Source organism: Polyergus mexicanus, unplaced genomic scaffold, assembly GCF_030449975.1.
Source record: "Polyergus mexicanus isolate NDT 795.1 unplaced genomic scaffold, iyPolMexi1.0 SCAF_12, whole genome shotgun sequence".
In the NCBI taxonomy this organism is placed as follows: domain Eukaryota; kingdom Metazoa; phylum Arthropoda; class Insecta; order Hymenoptera; family Formicidae; genus Polyergus; species Polyergus mexicanus.
This window is the reverse complement of record NW_027223332.1, coordinates 3,145,547-3,164,135: the sequence shown is the minus strand read 5'-3', so window position 1 is coordinate 3,164,135 and position 18,589 is coordinate 3,145,547. Positions and strand designations below refer to the sequence as shown.

Sequence of the window (18,589 nt, the reverse complement as noted above, 5' to 3'; positions counted from 1 at the left end):
GCTATACTATTAACGTACTCTTAGAAAAAAATTTAAAATTATAAGTAAACTACATTATTACTATATTATATATTCTCACATAATTCTTATTACACAAGAATTCTTTCTCAAAATTTTCTTCAAAATGTCTCTTTCCTTTGGACAAAATTTTCCTTCGGAGACTATATACTCGATTTTAACGAACAAGCTTCCACTATCGAGCGGCACCCTCGATTGATACGCAACTGCATGTGTGGGTGGAGGAAAAGCATGGTAGCACGACCGGTGTACGGGGAGAGTGAAGCTGATGTGCCAGTCGTGAGCGCGATTCCGTCGCGCCGCGTACTTGAGGAGCCGCGTGCGGCGAAGAAGCGGCTGAACCTGTAGGGTGAAAAGGAGCCGACGAAAAAGAAGAGAGGGAGCCGACGAAAAAGAAGAGAGGATCCTCTCCTGTCGAGGGTGATCGTCGCGTCGGGACGCAAAATCGTTCAGTCCGTCCACGTCCGCTATCGGGGACGCTACCGGAAGACCGGTTTTCCCGCGCGATCGCCCCTTCCTGCCTTCTGCAGGAGAAACGAAACGGAACTTCTTCCTCTTCTCTTGTCGCCGAACGAGAGAGACGCGTCTTCCGCATGTGCGCGATTTCTCAAAAATCTCAATCAACCACCTCGCGAATCTAGATTGATTGCAAATGCTGGGAATCCCCCGCTGAACGAACCTGTGCATAGTTTTCGTCTCGATTAATCTTCAAGGAGACAAAATTGTCGGTAAGGATGAATGATGTAATTAATCAATGATTTAAGCACGAGGTCATATCCATTCTGTTCCAGTTTCTTTAACATGTAAGTTTAAAATGCAGGAAGCTCATCCTCGTTTACGAAACTGCATGAATTCTCACGTGCTTCCCGTATACGTAACGAGCAAAGTATTACGTATATATCATACGTCGAGACTTCGTAAAGAGAAGAAATATTTTTCTGCATGTGTGTGTGTGTGTATGATACATACAGATTAAACCTCGTATCTTTCGACTTAATGAAAGATGATCTTAATTACTAGTAATCTGCGATAAAGTATCAAATCGTGACAAATAATACTTCATAAAACGCTTCCACGACTTAGAATTCAACGTATACATAATTTAATTTAATTCTCTTCTTTTATCATATAAAATATTTTAAAAAAAGAAATATCTTAAAGACACATAATATTTAATTAATTTAACAATCCCGCCCGAACGCATGGACAATGCGAGCTTGCTAGTGGATGCATACGAAATCTGCAGCTCGTTAAGTAACAGCTTGCTTTATGTGACACTATTATGGTATTCGTGACGGCCGTGCCGTCAGACATACGCTCTTGTGCCTTTTTTTCTCGTAGTGCTAATTAATACACACTTTGTATTATCATTGAACGGTCTACCTTTATTTATTTTGCATAAATTTCATGTCGATCGCAACGCAGATGACATTTCCTTCATAACGGCGTGCTTTACCGATGACATCTACAAAAGCAGCTGTCAAAAAACAGCTGTAAATTAGATCTCTCCAGCAATGTGTTGGAAAAAATATCTGAGAAAAATAGAATCACACGTTATGTGATTAATAAATAATTTAGATAAATTATATTTTCAATTTTTAATATTTCGCGTAACATTGAAAGCTCTAGTAATAATCTGAAAAATATCATTGACCAAAAATATACATAATATTCGCAGGAAATACGAAAAATAAAATGTTTTTTTTATTAATCTTCTCATTCACTTCGTGCCAATGCAAACATGACGAACATCGCACATTGACAAATGTGAAATACTTTATGAAAATTAAAAATGAAATTAACTTAAGATTAACGATATCGATAAATTTTCTACATTTCTTTTTTTATTACTGTCATTATAGCTATCAATTTAATCATTTCCATAATGTATACTATTGGTCGAGAGAACAAGCCAGATAATTTTCTAAAAAGAGAAACTCGAGAGGATGTTAATGTTTCAGCAATAAATCACGTGCCTGAATCATCAATCTTATCAATCATCCATTAATCGATTCCTTTCACGATTTTCGTGTAGCCTATTCCGTAGTTACACGATCGACTTCCTCCATGCAAATCGCCACTTTTGTCCAAACAATGACGTCGCGCGTCACGACACGACGACGTCTTTCCCGGATCGTATAAAAGCCCGCGGACTACAAGAGCTCGGCACGTGGTATGAATCATTTGCTGTACTACATACGTGACTAACACACGAGAGATAGTCTTTTCAACGAAAGAGCTTATAGATCAACGCCGTCTATGTTCGCGGACTAACTATATTGTCCATCCGACTATGTATTATCTAACAGATGATCGTCGCCGCGATCCATTTTTTATTCATGTTACATTAAGGGGTCTTCCTAGTTTGACGCTCTAAAAATAAAGGCAATTTTTGGAAATTTTTTAAAAGAAAAGTATAAAACATATCAATTCTAAACTTTGCACGTTTATTAAGTAACATTTCAAGTGTATCCTGAATTTTTTTCAAACAAAAATATTCGTCTGTTTCGGAGTTATAGTAGTCCAATCGGGTTAGGTTAGGTGTGTCTCAAAAAAGAAAAAAAAATGGCGAACATGATTCCAATAACTATTATAGTCATAAAAAAACCAAAAAGATTCTTAATCTGTATGAGTGTGGTTATCGTGTGAACTGGAATTAAATCGATATTTGCGAAATTCAAATTTTGCAACTTACAAAACTAATCAATTTTTTAGTGAAAAACAAAATTTTTTTTGAGACGCTGCCATTTTTTTATTTTTCAATATTTTCTTTTATTCTAGTTCACACTCATACAGATTAAGAATTTTTTGGTTTTTTTATGACTATAATGGTTGGAATCATGTTCGCCATTTTTTTTTTTGAGACACACCTAACCTAATCCGATTGGACTACTATAACTCCGAAACAAACAAATATTTTTGTTTGAAAAAAATTCAGGATATACTTGAAATGTTATTTAATAAATATGCAAAGTTTAGAATTAATACGTTTTATACTTAAAAAGAAAAAAATTCTCAAAAATCGTCCTATTTTCAGAGTGTCAAACTAGAAAGATCCCTTAATGCACAAACATGTGCTGCGCTCATATGTAAACTACATTAAACCTTTTTTATCGCGAAGAAATGAAAATTCGAATGTGATTTCCGGCACGCTCGCGAAGCAGCGTCTTTGTGCTTTTCGCGTGGCATTACTCCGAACGAAAAGCGTGGACACTTTATGATGACCCAGTCGTCGGTTTTGCTCGATATATCGATCTTCCGACGACGAAAGAAAGAAAGTGAGGAGCCGCCCCGGTAAACACGGCTACGCCGTGAATATCAGAAGTCGCGAAAGTGCGAGTTCGTCAACGCGAATAGGATCCTCTACTACAATCTTCAAGCGAGCTCTTTCAACGTGTTTTTGTAATAGGGACACACTCGCAGAATGGAGCGAAATCAAAGGATTGTTCCCCAAAAGTTTTCGAACTTGATTTCTTGAAGCCATGTACGTGAAAAAAAAATAGAATCGAAGTATAATACCGGTAAAACGCTCGCAATAATAACTCATCGTCCACCGTGTGTATGTTCCGTCACGCATCGTTTATAAATGAACACACCCGTGTTCTATTATTTGCTACAATACCCTATCGATTCGACTCAACGACCCCTTTCTTACATGGAAAAGCACGCGCTACATGAAAACCACCCTGTGAATATTAATTGCCGGAATAGAGAAGCTCGCGTAAGAGCTCTATTACTAAAAAATTTCTGTTTATCAAAAGAATTGATATTACCCTGTGAAAGCTTCCGCCCATTCTCTGACAGCCGCGTAAAGATTCACGTAAAAACTGCACAGAATTTCTATTTTATTGGTTATCGGAGAAATTAAAATTTTTCAAACACCCCATTACGTTTTGCCACATTCGATTAGTCGCGCTCAAGTATCGTTATATATAAATAGTTCAAAGTCGGCTGCTGGAAAGAACATCCCACTGATTTCCCTAACGTAAGAACAACATAAATCTATATGCACTCAAATACAGAATATCGGTATTAAAGTGTCTTAAAATTAGACCGATAAACTTCAGGTGATTATAAACCAAAACAAACCAATTTTCAATAAAGCCGTGTCCACAAATGAATCATTTCCCATACAGCACAGAACATTACAGCAATATTGCAGCAACATTGCAACATTGCCGCAATGTTGCTACAATGTTGCAATATTGTTGCAATGTTGCTGCAATGTTCTGTGCTGTATGGGTTTTGGCACTAGAGAAAGAAAAAGACAAGCAAGAGCAAAAATTTTTGAAAAAAAAAAATTTTTTTTTTTATTTTATTAATATTTATTGTAGATCAAATAGAGATGTTTTTACCACGAAACTTTTATATAGAACATTTTTTGATATCCCGAATAATTTTCGAAATATATCGAGAAAAATAAAAAGCCGCTCTACATATGAGGGGAGATTTTAATATTTATTATAGATTAATATACATTGTATAGATTAATATTTATTATAGATTAAATAGAGATGTTTTTACCATGAAACTTTTATATAAAACATTTTTTAATATCCCGAATAATTTTCGAAATATATCGAAAAAAATAAAAAGCCGCTCTACATACGAGGGGTGATTTTATTCCTTAGAACCGTTTTTAGATCGCAACTGGAAATTTCTGAATTTATTTATTACCTCTCCCCCACCCCCTCCACCCCCACATATATGTGCGCTTTATAAAAATCAGAATTTTCGGTTCGCGAGGTCCCCCGGTTAGTTCTTTGATTTTAATGTCCTTTATAACCAGCTGAAATTTGTCGGTCTAATTTTGGGACACCCTGTATATTCGCTAAAATACATATAGCTTCTCTTATCGAATTATACACGTATATTATATATCTGCATAACGATTATCATGAATTATCGAAGAATTTCCAATATATTTTGTCGTTATTTTTATAAGATCTTCTATCCAAAGTTTATCTTTTCGTTGTCCGCCGAGAAATCAAAATGATTCCTACCCCATTTCACTAATATAATATCGATTTGTTTCAGAATGTCGGATGATCATTCGAAAAAAAAAACCACGTTCTTTTTAAACGAGATACCAGAAACATTCCATTTGGGAAAGAATCCAAGGAACGTTTAAAAAAAAAAAATAACGTTTCGACGAAAAAGAAGAGGAAGCAAGAGTGGTTGGCGGCTTAGAAGGTTCGTCATATGGGGAGGAAAGGAGCGAAGGAACGTCAGAGCGTGGCGCGCGAGACGGGATCGCAATGAAAGTCAATAAACCGTGATGAGTAACAGAGAGTATAGTGGTCGGAGTGGCATTAATAAATTAGTGTCTACTTGCTGCTACAAGCAACAGCAGCGGCAGCAGTAGCAGGAGTCCGGTGGAGGAAGAGGACGCGTGGAGGAGGAAGAGGAGGCGGCGGAGGAGGCGCGGATCTCGAGTGCGTGCGTGCGTGCGTGCGTGCGTGAGGTGTGTGTGCGAATACACGTGATCGGGCGGCCGTGTCGATGCGGGGATTTGGCCAGTGTGTCAGTGTGAAAGAAGACAATTGACTCGCAACCGCCGTTCGTCGGACGGTGCTCGGCAGAGGCCCTCTGACGTCACATCCGGCTTGTACGAGCCGCGATCTCATCTGGACCACGGGCACGCGAAGGTACGCAGATTCGTGCACTCGACACGCAGCTCAAAGCCCGCTAGAGCTTAAGAAGCTCGGATAAGAATAGGAGATACCCTTTTCTCTCTCTCTCTCTCTCCCCTCCCTTCCCCCTCACCCCTCAATCACCGAACATCTCGAAATTTTAGGATCATATCGCTAAACATTAACAAGAACGAATATTAATCTCGATTAATCATTAATCATTTTCGCTTATACTTATTCCCTAAATTTTTCGAGATCTTTTTACAATCATTATTCGATTAACGCGAATTCTAATGCCAAGCTGATTAAATTCTTTCCTATTTAATTACAGTCAGACAAATTGGGAAAAATAGATTTAGTTTAGGAGAATTAATTCCTAGACTAAATTAAATCTCTAGATGTTTAGGCGATTATATTTTATCTGTAGATTAAATAAAATTATTATTAAATAAAAAAAAATTGCCCCAAACGAACTAACCCATATAGCACAGAACATTACAATTACATTGCAGTAATATTACAATCTTGCAAGTTGCAATGTAATATTGTTGGGATATTATTGGAACATATAATTGTAATATTTTATGAGAATGTTACAGCAACATTTCAAAAACATTACAAAAAACAGTTTTTGGTAATCGCTAGTTCGTTTGTTTACCGCTATGCGGCGCGCGTTGCGTTATCTATCCCGCATTTCAGTTTCAATCACGATGATTGCATAAAGTTTGCAAAGAGCGGCTAATAAGATTAAAGATATAACTATTTTTATCAGTTTAATTTATCCGATACAATCCCAACACAGGGAATTCAGATATTGAACTGATTGTTCAGTAATCGGATACATAAATATCCAAAAAAGTTAAAATTATTCGTTAATTGTCTACTTAAGATGTAAAATAGAGTCTAATATCTATATAAGTAAAATTTTAACTTTTATGAATGAAATTATTTAATCATTACTATTTTCTTAAACTTGTAAATTATTTATAAAATAGCGATGTTAACTAGATAACAGGAAATTGTTAAATAGTTTCCATTCCTATATAAAACCAAAAATTTAATAATAATTTTTTAATATGCACGATATTTCAGATTTTAATAAATAAATTTCGAGAATATATAAAGACATCCAAGAGAGAAAAAACTCGTAATTGCGTAAATTCACAATCTTTTTTTCTTATTTCTCTTGGATGTCTTTATATATTTTCAAAGTTTATCTATCAAATTTAAAGCGTTCTGCATATTTGTAGCAACGCATTTCAATATTACAAATACATCGTAACTTTGCATCGTAACATTACTGTAATATTACATTGTAATATTTCTAAGGGCGGACATTTCAACGTTGTCGCAGACTTGCAGTAACATTGCAGAAACATTTCGCAATTTCCATGCAATATTACAATGTTTCAATGCAAGGTCTATGCAACGTTTCTGCAATCTTTCGGTGCTGTATGGGAAATTTATGATCGTCGCATAAATTCGGGATAAACATTATTATACTAATACAATTATGCGCAAACACGTTATAAAATGATCGAATAAATATTAATGAGCCAACGATGGAAGCTAAATTATTAAACACACGTAGATTGACACGCGATGCGTACAATGTACATATCGAATTTGTGTCAATATGCATAATGGAACTAGCAGCCTAAATGAACCAGATTACAATAGTAACATTCGATTCGATTGGAAAATATTAAAAAGATTATTAAAAAGAAATCTTATTAAAAAGAGATCTATCATATGAATATTTCTCATATAAAAGATTTAGAAAAGAAAACATTAAATAATTTCTTCAATACATAATTCAGTCATATTAATTGAGTTATAAATAAAAAGATAAATACATTTTTTATTCTCTATACTTATAACACAAATTTTAATAAAAAAAATTAATTATAAAAATTAATTCTGACGTTAATAATACCGAAAATATTTGTGCTCATAATATGCGAGAAATGCAAATATACATCATTACAATAATTTGAATATACACATATGTAGCGTGTATGCGTTCGCGAAGAGATGTAATACATTGCAATTAATTAATATTTCACATTAATATTATGACCTTCCGGCATTTTCTTATAACGTGCAAAAGAATAAAATTGTGTGCACTAATCGCGCGCGGTTCGGATGTCGCGAACCAGTGATATCTTCGTAATCACATGAGTGTGAGATTCTTCGCCGTGGCATGAAATTTCAGACTTACAATAGACACGTCTCCTAATTAACTAGGGCGTCGCACAAAACGAGCATCGCACCGTGAGAAAGAAAGAGAGGAGAAATGAGCCCCACATGGTGGTCATCGTGAATCGTAACGATATTATGAATCAAAATACGACAAATAAAGAAAACGATTTTTTTTTTTTCTATATTTTTTCGTATCATCATACGCAATGTAATCGCAACCGCACTCTATTCCCTTAATCCTCGTTATCTATCAAGGTCGTCTCGTCATATTCGTCTCGCTTCGATGAACGTGGAAATTTGAACTCGTAGATGCGCTAACGACAGAATAAATTGCGATGCCGAGGAAAAGGATGCGATGGTTCGCGAACGAAGGCAATTCGTAAAACGCAAAGAGCATTCACCAAGAGAAATATGCGTTTCCGAAGAATCTTCATTCAGCGAGGGAACCGGTGTAACGGCTAAAGAGAAGGTTATTTTTAAGGATCTTATTTTCTGGTAAATAATTGTTTTTTTTTGTTTTTTTTTTTTCAAATTGCGTTATTAACATCTCACAAAGTACATAATTTGAACTATCTTTTGTGAAATTTTGGTTAAAAAATATTAATATTTATAGCTACAATAACCAATAGTGTGAGCCGTGTGAAAAAATAAGCGCTCACGTAGTAGGCTAACGGAAGCTCTGAAATAAAAACAAATGTCTTCTTAAAATATAAGACAATAGCTTCAGTTGCACGTATGGATTTTCGATTTAATAATTTGTTCTTTTGTAATATTAAAAAACGGAGGTAAATATCTCACCGATTTTGGAATTTTCTTCTTCAAAAATCCGCCATTTTGTAATTTTTTTTTTAATCCACACGTGCAACTAAAACTGTTGTCTTATATTTTAAGAAAATTTTTTTTTTCTTTTTTTTTTCAGAGCTTTCATTGGCCCGCTACGCGTGCGCCCGCCTTTATTTAAGGCGGCTTACATGATTGGTTATTGTAGCTATAAATACTAATATTTTTTAACGAAAACTTCGCGAAAGATAGTTCAAATTGTGTACTTTGTGAGATGTTAATAACGCAATATGAAAAAAAAAAAAAATTTATTTACCAGAAAAAAAATCTTTAAAACTAGCCCTTTCTTTTTTTAGCCGTTACACTAGTTTCCCCTCTTAAGGACGAGCAAATTCGACGGGAAGCATCGACCAGCGATTCATTACCGAGCGACGCGAGTCTTTCTTTCGTCTTATTGTTAGATCAAATTCAATTTACCCCGTAAAAAAGATAATTGTAAGAGCTTACGATAGCTCCTCTCGCGAGGATGTTCGAGGAAACGGGCAATGTTTGCGGTCGGATTACGCATCGTGTAGCGTATTATATGGCATCGTAAATTAACACTTTATTTCATCTCGCGCGCTTATGTTAATGCCTTATTATCAGAGAGAGAAAGAGAGAGAAAGGGGGTTTAATATATCGCGTTACGATTAAATAAAGAAGATCCATTCGAGGTAGCGCGTATACACTTTGACTTCTGGGTACTTAGGATGCAAATGAAAGATACCTCTTTCAGGAGACGAAAAATGAAAGATCATATCGAAATCCATCACCGGTCGCTTAACGACCGGTCGCATGGGATGCGCTACTCGTTGCATCATTCATAGGAGTTTCCCGATCCGGTACCGGTGTCGCGACGCGAGGGGGAAGTCATAAATCAGGCAACTGTAATCGCAAAAATGTATCTACGGGCTCGTATTAAGATAGGCTTAACCGAGAACACAACCGGAAGGACGAACGGTTTCAAGCGCTTTATGGAAGAGAGAGCGTGGGTGTCCAGTCCACGTGGCCTGAATCGTAAAAGCGTTTTTCTAAAGCGCGCGAGATAAGCGAGAGGCTTTCATGGAAACGCATCTTCGACTTGATCCTAATCGGCTTGTGACAATTAATCAATCGTATCGCGCTTAAAGCGAAAAAAGACATCGCATAAGCAACGCAATGAGCGTTTTACATTGTCGTTTTATTTAAAAAAAAAATGCAAAGAATGATTCAAAACTCGCGTAATTCGAAGTTAATTAGCCTCATTCTTGTATTTCGCAATATTTCGAATTTTGCACCTAAAGTGAGACGTTGATAATGTTTTTTTTTTAATCTTATACTATCTAAAAAGACTCTGTGCTATCGTAAAAACGCGATCGAACCGTATGCTCTTAAGTTCAATGTTGTAAATTTAGTTAGAGCAGCTTATACCAGAGAGTTGTAACAATTAGAAGCAACATGTTATTCATTAACAGATTAATGATCAGAGAAATATTAATAAGTGCACGTGTACGTATTGCTATATATAATGATTAAGTACCCATACAGCACCGCAAGATTGCAACAACATTGCAGCAACATTTTTCTGCAAGATTGCAACATTGCAGAAACATTACGAAATGTTGCTGCAACGTTGTTATGATATTGCAGTAACAGTAAAATGTCCGCCTACAGAAATATTGCATTATAATATTACAGCAACATAGCAACATATTGTAATATATATGCAATAATGCTTTATGTATATTTATCGACATAATATCTTTAATATATGAAAAAATAATAAGAAATTAGGCATATAAGAATCAGGATTTAGTGTGTATATAGATTTTCTGTATTATAATAATAACGAAATTATAAATTGTAATATTTTCGGTACACATTCGACTTCCTTCAGTGACAAAGAATATCTAAGAGAAATAAGAAAAAACTCAATTTGCAATTTTGTAAATTCACAATCTCTTTGTATCCGGAATATTCAGATATGCAAAAAGATTGTGGTGGATTTACGCATACAAGTTTTTTCACATCTCTCTTGTCTTCATATAATCTCAAAATTTATTTATTAAAATCTGAAGTATCTTTTGCATGTTAAAAAATTATTATCAAATTTTTGATTTTATATAAGAATGGAAACTATTAAAAGAATTCTTAGTCCAATGTCTGAGTCCCCTGTGTTGGGGTTATATCATACAATTTAAGTTAATAAAATTAGTTATTATATCTTTAATCTTATTAGTCGCTCTTTGTAAACTTTATATAATCATCGTGACTAAAAATTAAATGCGATAGCGCAATATGCGCTGCATAGCGGTAAACGAATGAACTAGCGATTATCGAATACTTTCTTTAGAATATTTTTGGAATGTTGCTGTAACATTACTAAAGTTATATTGTAAAATAATGTCTTTGTAATATTTCTGCAACATTAAACTACAATATGCAATATTGCAATATTGCAGCAATGTTGTTGCAAGCTTTAGTGCTGTATGGGTATATATTTAATTATTTTTTTTGCCAATATTATAAAAATTAAAGTCTCTGTCTAAAAATATAAGACCAAAAAAATAAGCGCGTTTTAAGAATGCGTTATTCCCCCCCAAATAATATTCAGTAATAATCTGATAATTAAATTTATATAAAAAGCTGTTACTAATATATTTTATTGAACGCGAAAGATTTTTTAGAATGGAGACTTTGAATTATTCTTTCAGCGAATGAGGAACGATGATCTACTGCGACAAGAGGATCCTCGGGATCCTTGTCTTGCTCAATGTAATGGTAAAAATTTTGGCGAATCAGACGAATTCGCCAAAAACGGACATGGTAGAGGAAACAGAAGTTTTAACTACGATCAAAAAGATCCTACCCGAAAGGTGTCTAGCCAGGATGGAACCAGGACCTTGCACGCACTTTGTCCATAAATGGTACTTCAATAAGACCGAAGGGAAATGTCGACCGTTTCCTTACGGCGGTTGCAAAGGAAATGACAATCGTTATAACTCGGAAGACGAGTGCCTTTATTACTGCGTCGGTGGTACCGATCGTAAGTCCTGGAAACTTATCATTTTTTCAAAAACTTATTTATTAAGAGAAAGTATAAAATGTTTATAAAAATCAAAAGACAAAGATATTAGAATAGAAAAAAAAATGTTGAAATGTGATAAAAAAGAAATTTAAATTGAGAAAATTAAAACTAAGAAACTAAACGATAAGCACGTCTATCTATATGTATATATGTAAAATTGCGAAATTATATTGTTTTTGTAAATTATTTAATATATCTGGGCATTTTTAATTAAAAATGAGGTAACTAGACATGTGTTTCAATATAAAATTTTTTACATAAATAAAATTTATGCACGAATAAAGATAATATTCATGACAGAAATTCGGAAAATTGTTATAAGTTTTTATCGAGATTTTTATTTCTGTTTATTTGATTATAATAATTTACTTTTTAAGATACGCTACCGCCTTACCTCGTGACGAAGGGTAATGTATTTGTCACAACGAGCGCCACAATAACAAATAGTCCACCCTCGACAACTTCCACAACCAGTATATCCACTTCCAGTACACCACGACCAACCTTTACACCTCCGAAACCGACGAAAGCACCGGTACCGAGGCATCAACGAGGCAAGGTAAAGCCATCGTTAAATCGTATAAATACTTCGTACACACACATATGTTTTATATAAATTAAGAAAATATTATTTCCACCATATCTTTCTACCGCAGGAATTAACTTTTATGGAATCTGGCCACGAGAAGACGTTCATGTTTGCGCAAAGCAATACTTTCATTCAGCTCGATGGTTCTGGTATCACAACTTTTCAATTAAGGTAAACAAGAGAATCTTAATTACTTATTTATTAATTAATTATTTTTTATTTATTGTTTATTATTTATTATTCATTTATTAATCTTGAACATTATTTTTCAATCCATGCAACAAAATATATCTTAACGTATCGCATTTTTAATATGCTTGTAATCACTATTATATAATATGTTTTAACAGATTATGCCGCGAGATATCCTTTAAGTTTCGCACCAAGCTTCCGCACGGTTTGCTAGTTTATCACAGTGTCAAAAATCGTCCGCAAGGCCTCGTCCCTTACGCACTTTACGTGATAGTGGAAAAGGGCCAATTGAAGGTTGTTCATGTGTTCGGCAAACAATCGACCAGCTTGACAGTCGGTGAAGGTCTTAACAGAGACGAATGGCACAGCGTTCTCGTGAGAATCGATGTGCACGGAGCAAAGTTAATCGCTAGAGTCGATGATAAGAGAGCCGAGACCGCTTTAAAGGTTCTTGAACGTGTTGTTAATTACGGGGTATCCGAAGACTTGGCCTCGGTCGTTCTAATCGGAGGTGAGGAAGATCCTCGCGAAACCCACTCAAAACCCATATAACACCGCAAGATTGCAACAACATTGCAGCAACATTTTTCTGCAAGATTGCAACATTGCAGAAACATTACGACATGTTGCTGCAACGTTGTTATGATATTGCAACAACAGTAAAATGTGCGCCTACAGAAATATTGCAATATAATATTACAGCAACATAGCAATATATTGTAATATATATGCAATAATGCTTTATGTATATTTATCGACATAATATCTTTAACATATGAAAAAAATAATAAGAAATTAGGCATATAAGAATCAGGATTTAGTGTGTATATAGATTTTCTGTATTATAATAATAACGAAATTATAAATTGTAAATTTTTCGGTACACATTCGACTTCCTTCAGTAACAGAGAATATCTAACAGAAATAAGAAAAAACTCAATTTGCAATTTTGTAAATTCACAATCTCTTTGTATCCGAAATATTCAGATATGCAAAAAGATTGTGGTGGATTTACGCATACAAGTTTTTTCACATCTCTCTTGTCTTCATATAATCTCAAAATTTATTTATTAAAATCTGAAATATCTTTTGCATGTTAAAAAATTATTATCAAATTTTTGATTTTATATAAGAATGGAAACTATTAAAAGAATTCTTAGTCCAATGTCTGAGTCCCCTGTGTTGGGGTTATATCATACAATTTAAGCTAATAAAATTAGTTATTATATCTTTAATCTTATTAGTCGCTCTTTGTAAGCTTTATATAATCATCGTGACTAAAAATTAAATGCGATAGCGCAATATGCGCCGCATAGGGGTAAACGAATGAACTAGCGATTATCGAATACTTTCTTTGGAATATTTTTGGAATGTTGCTGTAACATTACTAAAGTTATATTGTAAAATAATGTCTTTGTAATATTTCTGCAACATTAAACTACAATATGCAATATTGCAATATTGCAGCAATGTTGTTGCAAGCTTTAGTGCTGTATGGGAAATTACTATTTCGTATTTTTATCATCTTATCTCCACTTTGACACAGGATTGAGCTCCGAAGAACGATTACACGGAGTGAAATATATAATAGAGTCGTTTGTTGGTTGCATCAGGGATATGGTTTTGAGTTCCGGAAAATCCGCCAGCGATTTGCTGCCCATTCGACCGTTGATCGCGACGAAGCATGAGAACGTTAAGGAAGGCTGTATCGATAAGTATGTCTCTCTTTAAAATCTCTGAGGCAATTGAGACGGCTCGATATTGCGATTATATCTCAAATTTCAAAATTTAGGTGCAGGACACGAGAAAACTTGTGCTTCGTCTCAGATCAATGCGTAAATCATTATAATAGTTTGACATGCGACTGTTTCGGAACGAAATACGAGGGCGAACGTTGCGACGTGTATAGTACGTAAAGTATAATTGAATTTGATATGAATACTTTTTGCGAAAATATTCAAATTTTATTATTTATATTCATAACTTAAATAATAAATTATTCGATTTTTTTAATTTGATATTTCAAACATTTTATAATTACATAGTTCAATAAAAAAAAAAAATACCGGAACGGGACTAGTCGTTTCTCATAGATTTTTAGACACTGAACAGGAATCCGGTTCCGAAATTACTCCATCACGTCAGAATTTTGAGAAATTTTGCAATTAAAGTTGCAAGAAGGGCTATTTTCACGAACCTGATCATATTATAAGATCGTTGACGATTTACCAAATAGCTTTCAATTATATTTATTTTAAGACTTAAGACTTTTTTAGATCGCTAAATACGAATTCAATATCAAAATTGTCAAATTCAAAATGGTGGACTCAATATGGTGGATATCGAAACTTAAAAAAATGTTTAGATTGCAATCTAAACATTTGAGTCCATCATTTTGAATTTGACAATTTTGACATTGGATTCGTATTCAGTGACCTAAAAAACTCTTAAGTTTAAATAATAATTGAACCTAAGTCACTAATAATTGACCTAAGTCACAGCTAACTGCAATATTTAACCTAACTCCATATTTAACCATATTTAATGGATATCTTATTATAAGATAATATTATAAGATAAAGACAATAAATAAAAAATAATTAATTAATAAATAATAAATAAATAATTAATAATTAATAATTAATAAATAATTAAGATTCTCTTGTTTACCTCAATTGAAAAGTTGTGATACCAGAACCATCGAGCTGGATGAAAGTATTGCTTTGCGCAAATATGAACATCTTCTCGGATAACCTAACCATAACCGACACCAAAAATTCCTTTTGAGGGTTAGAAATCCTAACAATATACTTTATTTTGATTGTAATAAAACTTCTCCACACACACACACACACACACACACACATATACACAGCACGTCACATATTGTAGCTATAATATGACAAAGTTCATGAAAACAGTCCTTTTTTGCAACTTTAATTGCAAATTTTTCAAAATTCTGACCCGATGGAGCAATTTCGAAACCGGATTCATGTTCAACGTCCAAAAACGTATAAAAAAAAACGACTAATCCCATTCCAATGTCCGAAAAAAAGACATTTTTTGTTGAACAATGTTGTCAATACATTAAGTAATCTGCTAGCATTAAAAAAAATACTTGAAGTGAAGAAAAACAAACAAAGATATAATAATTTTAAGAAAGTCTCTATAATTATGAAGAATAAGCTATTATCATACAAAAGAATTCAGTTTTATCTTTATAGAAATGATAGATAAACTACATTTGTCTATTGAAAAAAAAATAAAGATAGGGTCTTTATGTGCGCCTAAAAGGATTCGACTATTTTAATATGAAGCTAATGGAATTCGAAATATAACATCATTTTTCAGCCGCGACGATACTGACGCTAAGAGGCTCCTCGTACGTGTCTTTCCGTGTGTATGATTGGAAGGATCGTGTTCATTCGTCTGTCAACAGGATCAGCCTCGCTTTTAAGGTATTTTATTCTCGGGTGCTTATTGTAATAGGACCTTCCTTTTCCTTGTCGTGGGTTCATTGATTCATTATAGCGAGATGTGTATCTTTTTGACGAAGTCGTGAGGTTCGCGCTTTTTGTATCTTTACGAACAGCTGCTTTTACTTACGGATCAATTTCTATGACGGAAAAATTTACAGTGGAAATTCTTGGAGACAGTATCGAGTTCCATTTCTCAAATTGTACCGCAGCGAAATTTCATTGTACAAACACAATGAAATTTCTCCCACACTGAATATTCAATTAGTATTACTGAATAATCTCTCTCTGTGTGCATACTGGGAAGATTAGAATTAAAAAATCATAATCAAGATTTTTACAATAACAGATTTTTATTTCCTAGTAAAAATCTTTCTCTATTTCCTTAATTTTTTATACTTTATTTTTTTCGAATAAAGATTAATAAAAAAATTAATAAAAATTTATGAACGTTAAAAAGAAAAATCTTTTTTAACAAAATCTTCTACATCATATTTATATTAACAAAATTTGTTCAAATAAACATAGCCGTGGAATACGTATAAACTTCGCAATAAACAAATTTTTTTTTTTTTTTTTTGCAAATATAGTCTCGAAAATATTTAAAAAAAATAAATGTATGAATGTTGTCAAGCAAGAAATTTGTTTTTAGACAAGATGGGACGATTCAGCCCTGTTTTACGCTTCTGGCGAGATCGATGGCACACAGCATTACGTTGCAGCTTCCATTATAAACGGATCGGTTTACGTTGAACTTGATTTCGGACACAAGTCAAAGATCTCCACTATGCTAGGCGATTACGTCACGTCTGACCATTGGAACAATTTGACTATATTTCATAACGGATCCCTCGTCTTCGTTAGCTTAGACGACGAGGTGAAGGTGCTGGAAGTACCGGGAGAAAATTACAATATGATTATTGATCCGGAGATATACATTGGTGGCGGTCCAGAGCTTCACAAGAAGAAGGGTCTTCTGTCACACAATAATTTCGCAGGTCTGCACGAAATTATCCACGGTACCTGATATCATAAAATCCCACCTTGCGTTTAATCAATACAATTTTATATTTTCTCAGGTTCCTTGAAGTATGTGTTCTTTAACGATAAGTCGATTATATATGAACTGAAGCGCTCCAATCCTATGGTGCACTATATCGGTGTCTTGGAACCCGAATACTATGAAGCCAATGTCGAAGTCATCCCGATCACGTATCCTTTCGCGGGAAGTCATATCTGGTGGCCTGTCGAACGAACCGATTCGCTCAAGTTAAACTTTGACTTTAAGAGTTCAAAGCCAAGCGGGATCGTTGCATCGGGTGATATAAAAAGCAGTCGCGGTGTTGGCTACTGGGAGGTATGATTATATATTTTTTTCTTTTTTCTTCTTCTTTAGTTTTATTCACTTATTCAATCTATATATTATGATAAATAATATTTTTTCGTGTATTTTTTATAGCTACGTCAAGTCAATGACGAAATTCGTTTCCAATTAGTACCTGTTATGACTGAGAATATTACAGTGATAACTTCGGTAAAATTTCCGCCTTACAATACTTCTTGGCACGCGGTCGAACTTAATTACACAAAAGGCGAGCTCAGCATCCTGGTCGATTACAAGAATAAGCAGAGTAAACTCTTCGCTTTGACGTTCGAGTTGGGTGATAAAGTTATTATAGGAAGCGGTAAAAACAATGCCGGTAAATTTTTCTTTTTTTAGTATGATAAGTCTCTAAAAGATTATATAAAACATAATAAAATTTTTAAATCGGCAATTTAGGTCTGGTAGGATGTATGCGCGAGATACAAGTGAATAATCAAAGAATCGAACCTAGATACGTGATCAACACCGAGAGAGTAAGCGGAGAAGTCGCTTTAGATAATTGTCAGTTTGTGGATCCGTGTAAGAGACCGAACACTTGTGAACATGGCGGTAAATGCTCGGTCAAAGAAGACAGGATCACGTGTGATTGCGCAGATACTGGATACATGGGGAAAAACTGTCATTTTGGTGAGACGAATTATTCGCGATAATTAATTCACGCAACCAAAATTAACGCCGGTTTACAACAAAATAATATGTCAGTTTTCACATGCATAAAAATATAAATCGAAATATTAAAAAATATATTTTATGCGATTCTCCCCTATATAAAAAAATTGATTTGATTTATAATATAATTATATTGTATATCATACGAAGGAAATAAAAGGCAATCAAGAGCCAGCGCGATAATTTGTGCGTATATGTTTTATTACAATCAAATTACATTGATACTTTCCACTACGTGATAGACAAAATTACAAAAAGCGTACGATTCGGTCTCCTTTTTTTTGGCCATCCTCAGCACAATTACAAAGTAGAATATATTATATCAAAATCGTGACAATAATAATATGCAGAATAAGAGTAAGCCATCTATATTGTCAGATGGTAAATATTATATGACGTAATTTCGGATAATTTATCGGATAGTCTCTTTCTGTCTCGAAATTACATTATATAACATTTAGCATTTGACAACATGGGTGACTCACTCACTGTTCTGCGTATTATTACTGTCACAGTACTCTTGCGTTGATACCACTGCTT

At 34.2% G+C, this 18,589-nt stretch overlaps 1 protein-coding gene across 8 annotated transcripts in view; it reads left to right on the top strand.

Annotated features, from left to right (window-relative positions):
* Positions 1 to 309: 309 nt before the first annotated feature.
* Positions 310 to 18,589, top strand: part of Axo (axotactin) — a 36,323-nt gene continuing 18,043 nt past the window's right edge. For 7 of the 8 annotated variants that reach the window (XR_011447701.1, XM_070305429.1, XM_070305427.1 and 4 more), the window contains exons 1-13: positions 310 to 746; positions 5,056 to 5,666; positions 11,366 to 11,697; positions 12,117 to 12,298; positions 12,396 to 12,499; positions 12,679 to 13,031; positions 14,067 to 14,235; positions 14,313 to 14,428; positions 15,872 to 15,978; positions 16,649 to 16,994; positions 17,076 to 17,353; positions 17,456 to 17,696; positions 17,777 to 18,007. Coding sequence is in view for 7 of the 8 variants with exons in the window: in XM_070305429.1 (XP_070161530.1) it covers positions 11,379 to 11,697; positions 12,117 to 12,298; positions 12,396 to 12,499; positions 12,679 to 13,031; positions 14,067 to 14,235; positions 14,313 to 14,428; positions 15,872 to 15,978; positions 16,649 to 16,994; positions 17,076 to 17,353; positions 17,456 to 17,696; positions 17,777 to 18,007 (2,446 nt within the window). In the remaining variant the exon portion in view is untranslated. Of the gene's footprint in view, positions 747 to 2,118; positions 2,192 to 5,055; positions 5,667 to 11,365; positions 11,698 to 12,116; positions 12,299 to 12,395; positions 12,500 to 12,678; positions 13,032 to 14,066; positions 14,236 to 14,312; positions 14,429 to 15,871; positions 15,979 to 16,648; positions 16,995 to 17,075; positions 17,354 to 17,455; positions 17,697 to 17,776; positions 18,008 to 18,589 lie in introns of those variants that run through there. The other variant, XM_070305424.1, reaches the window with a different exon arrangement.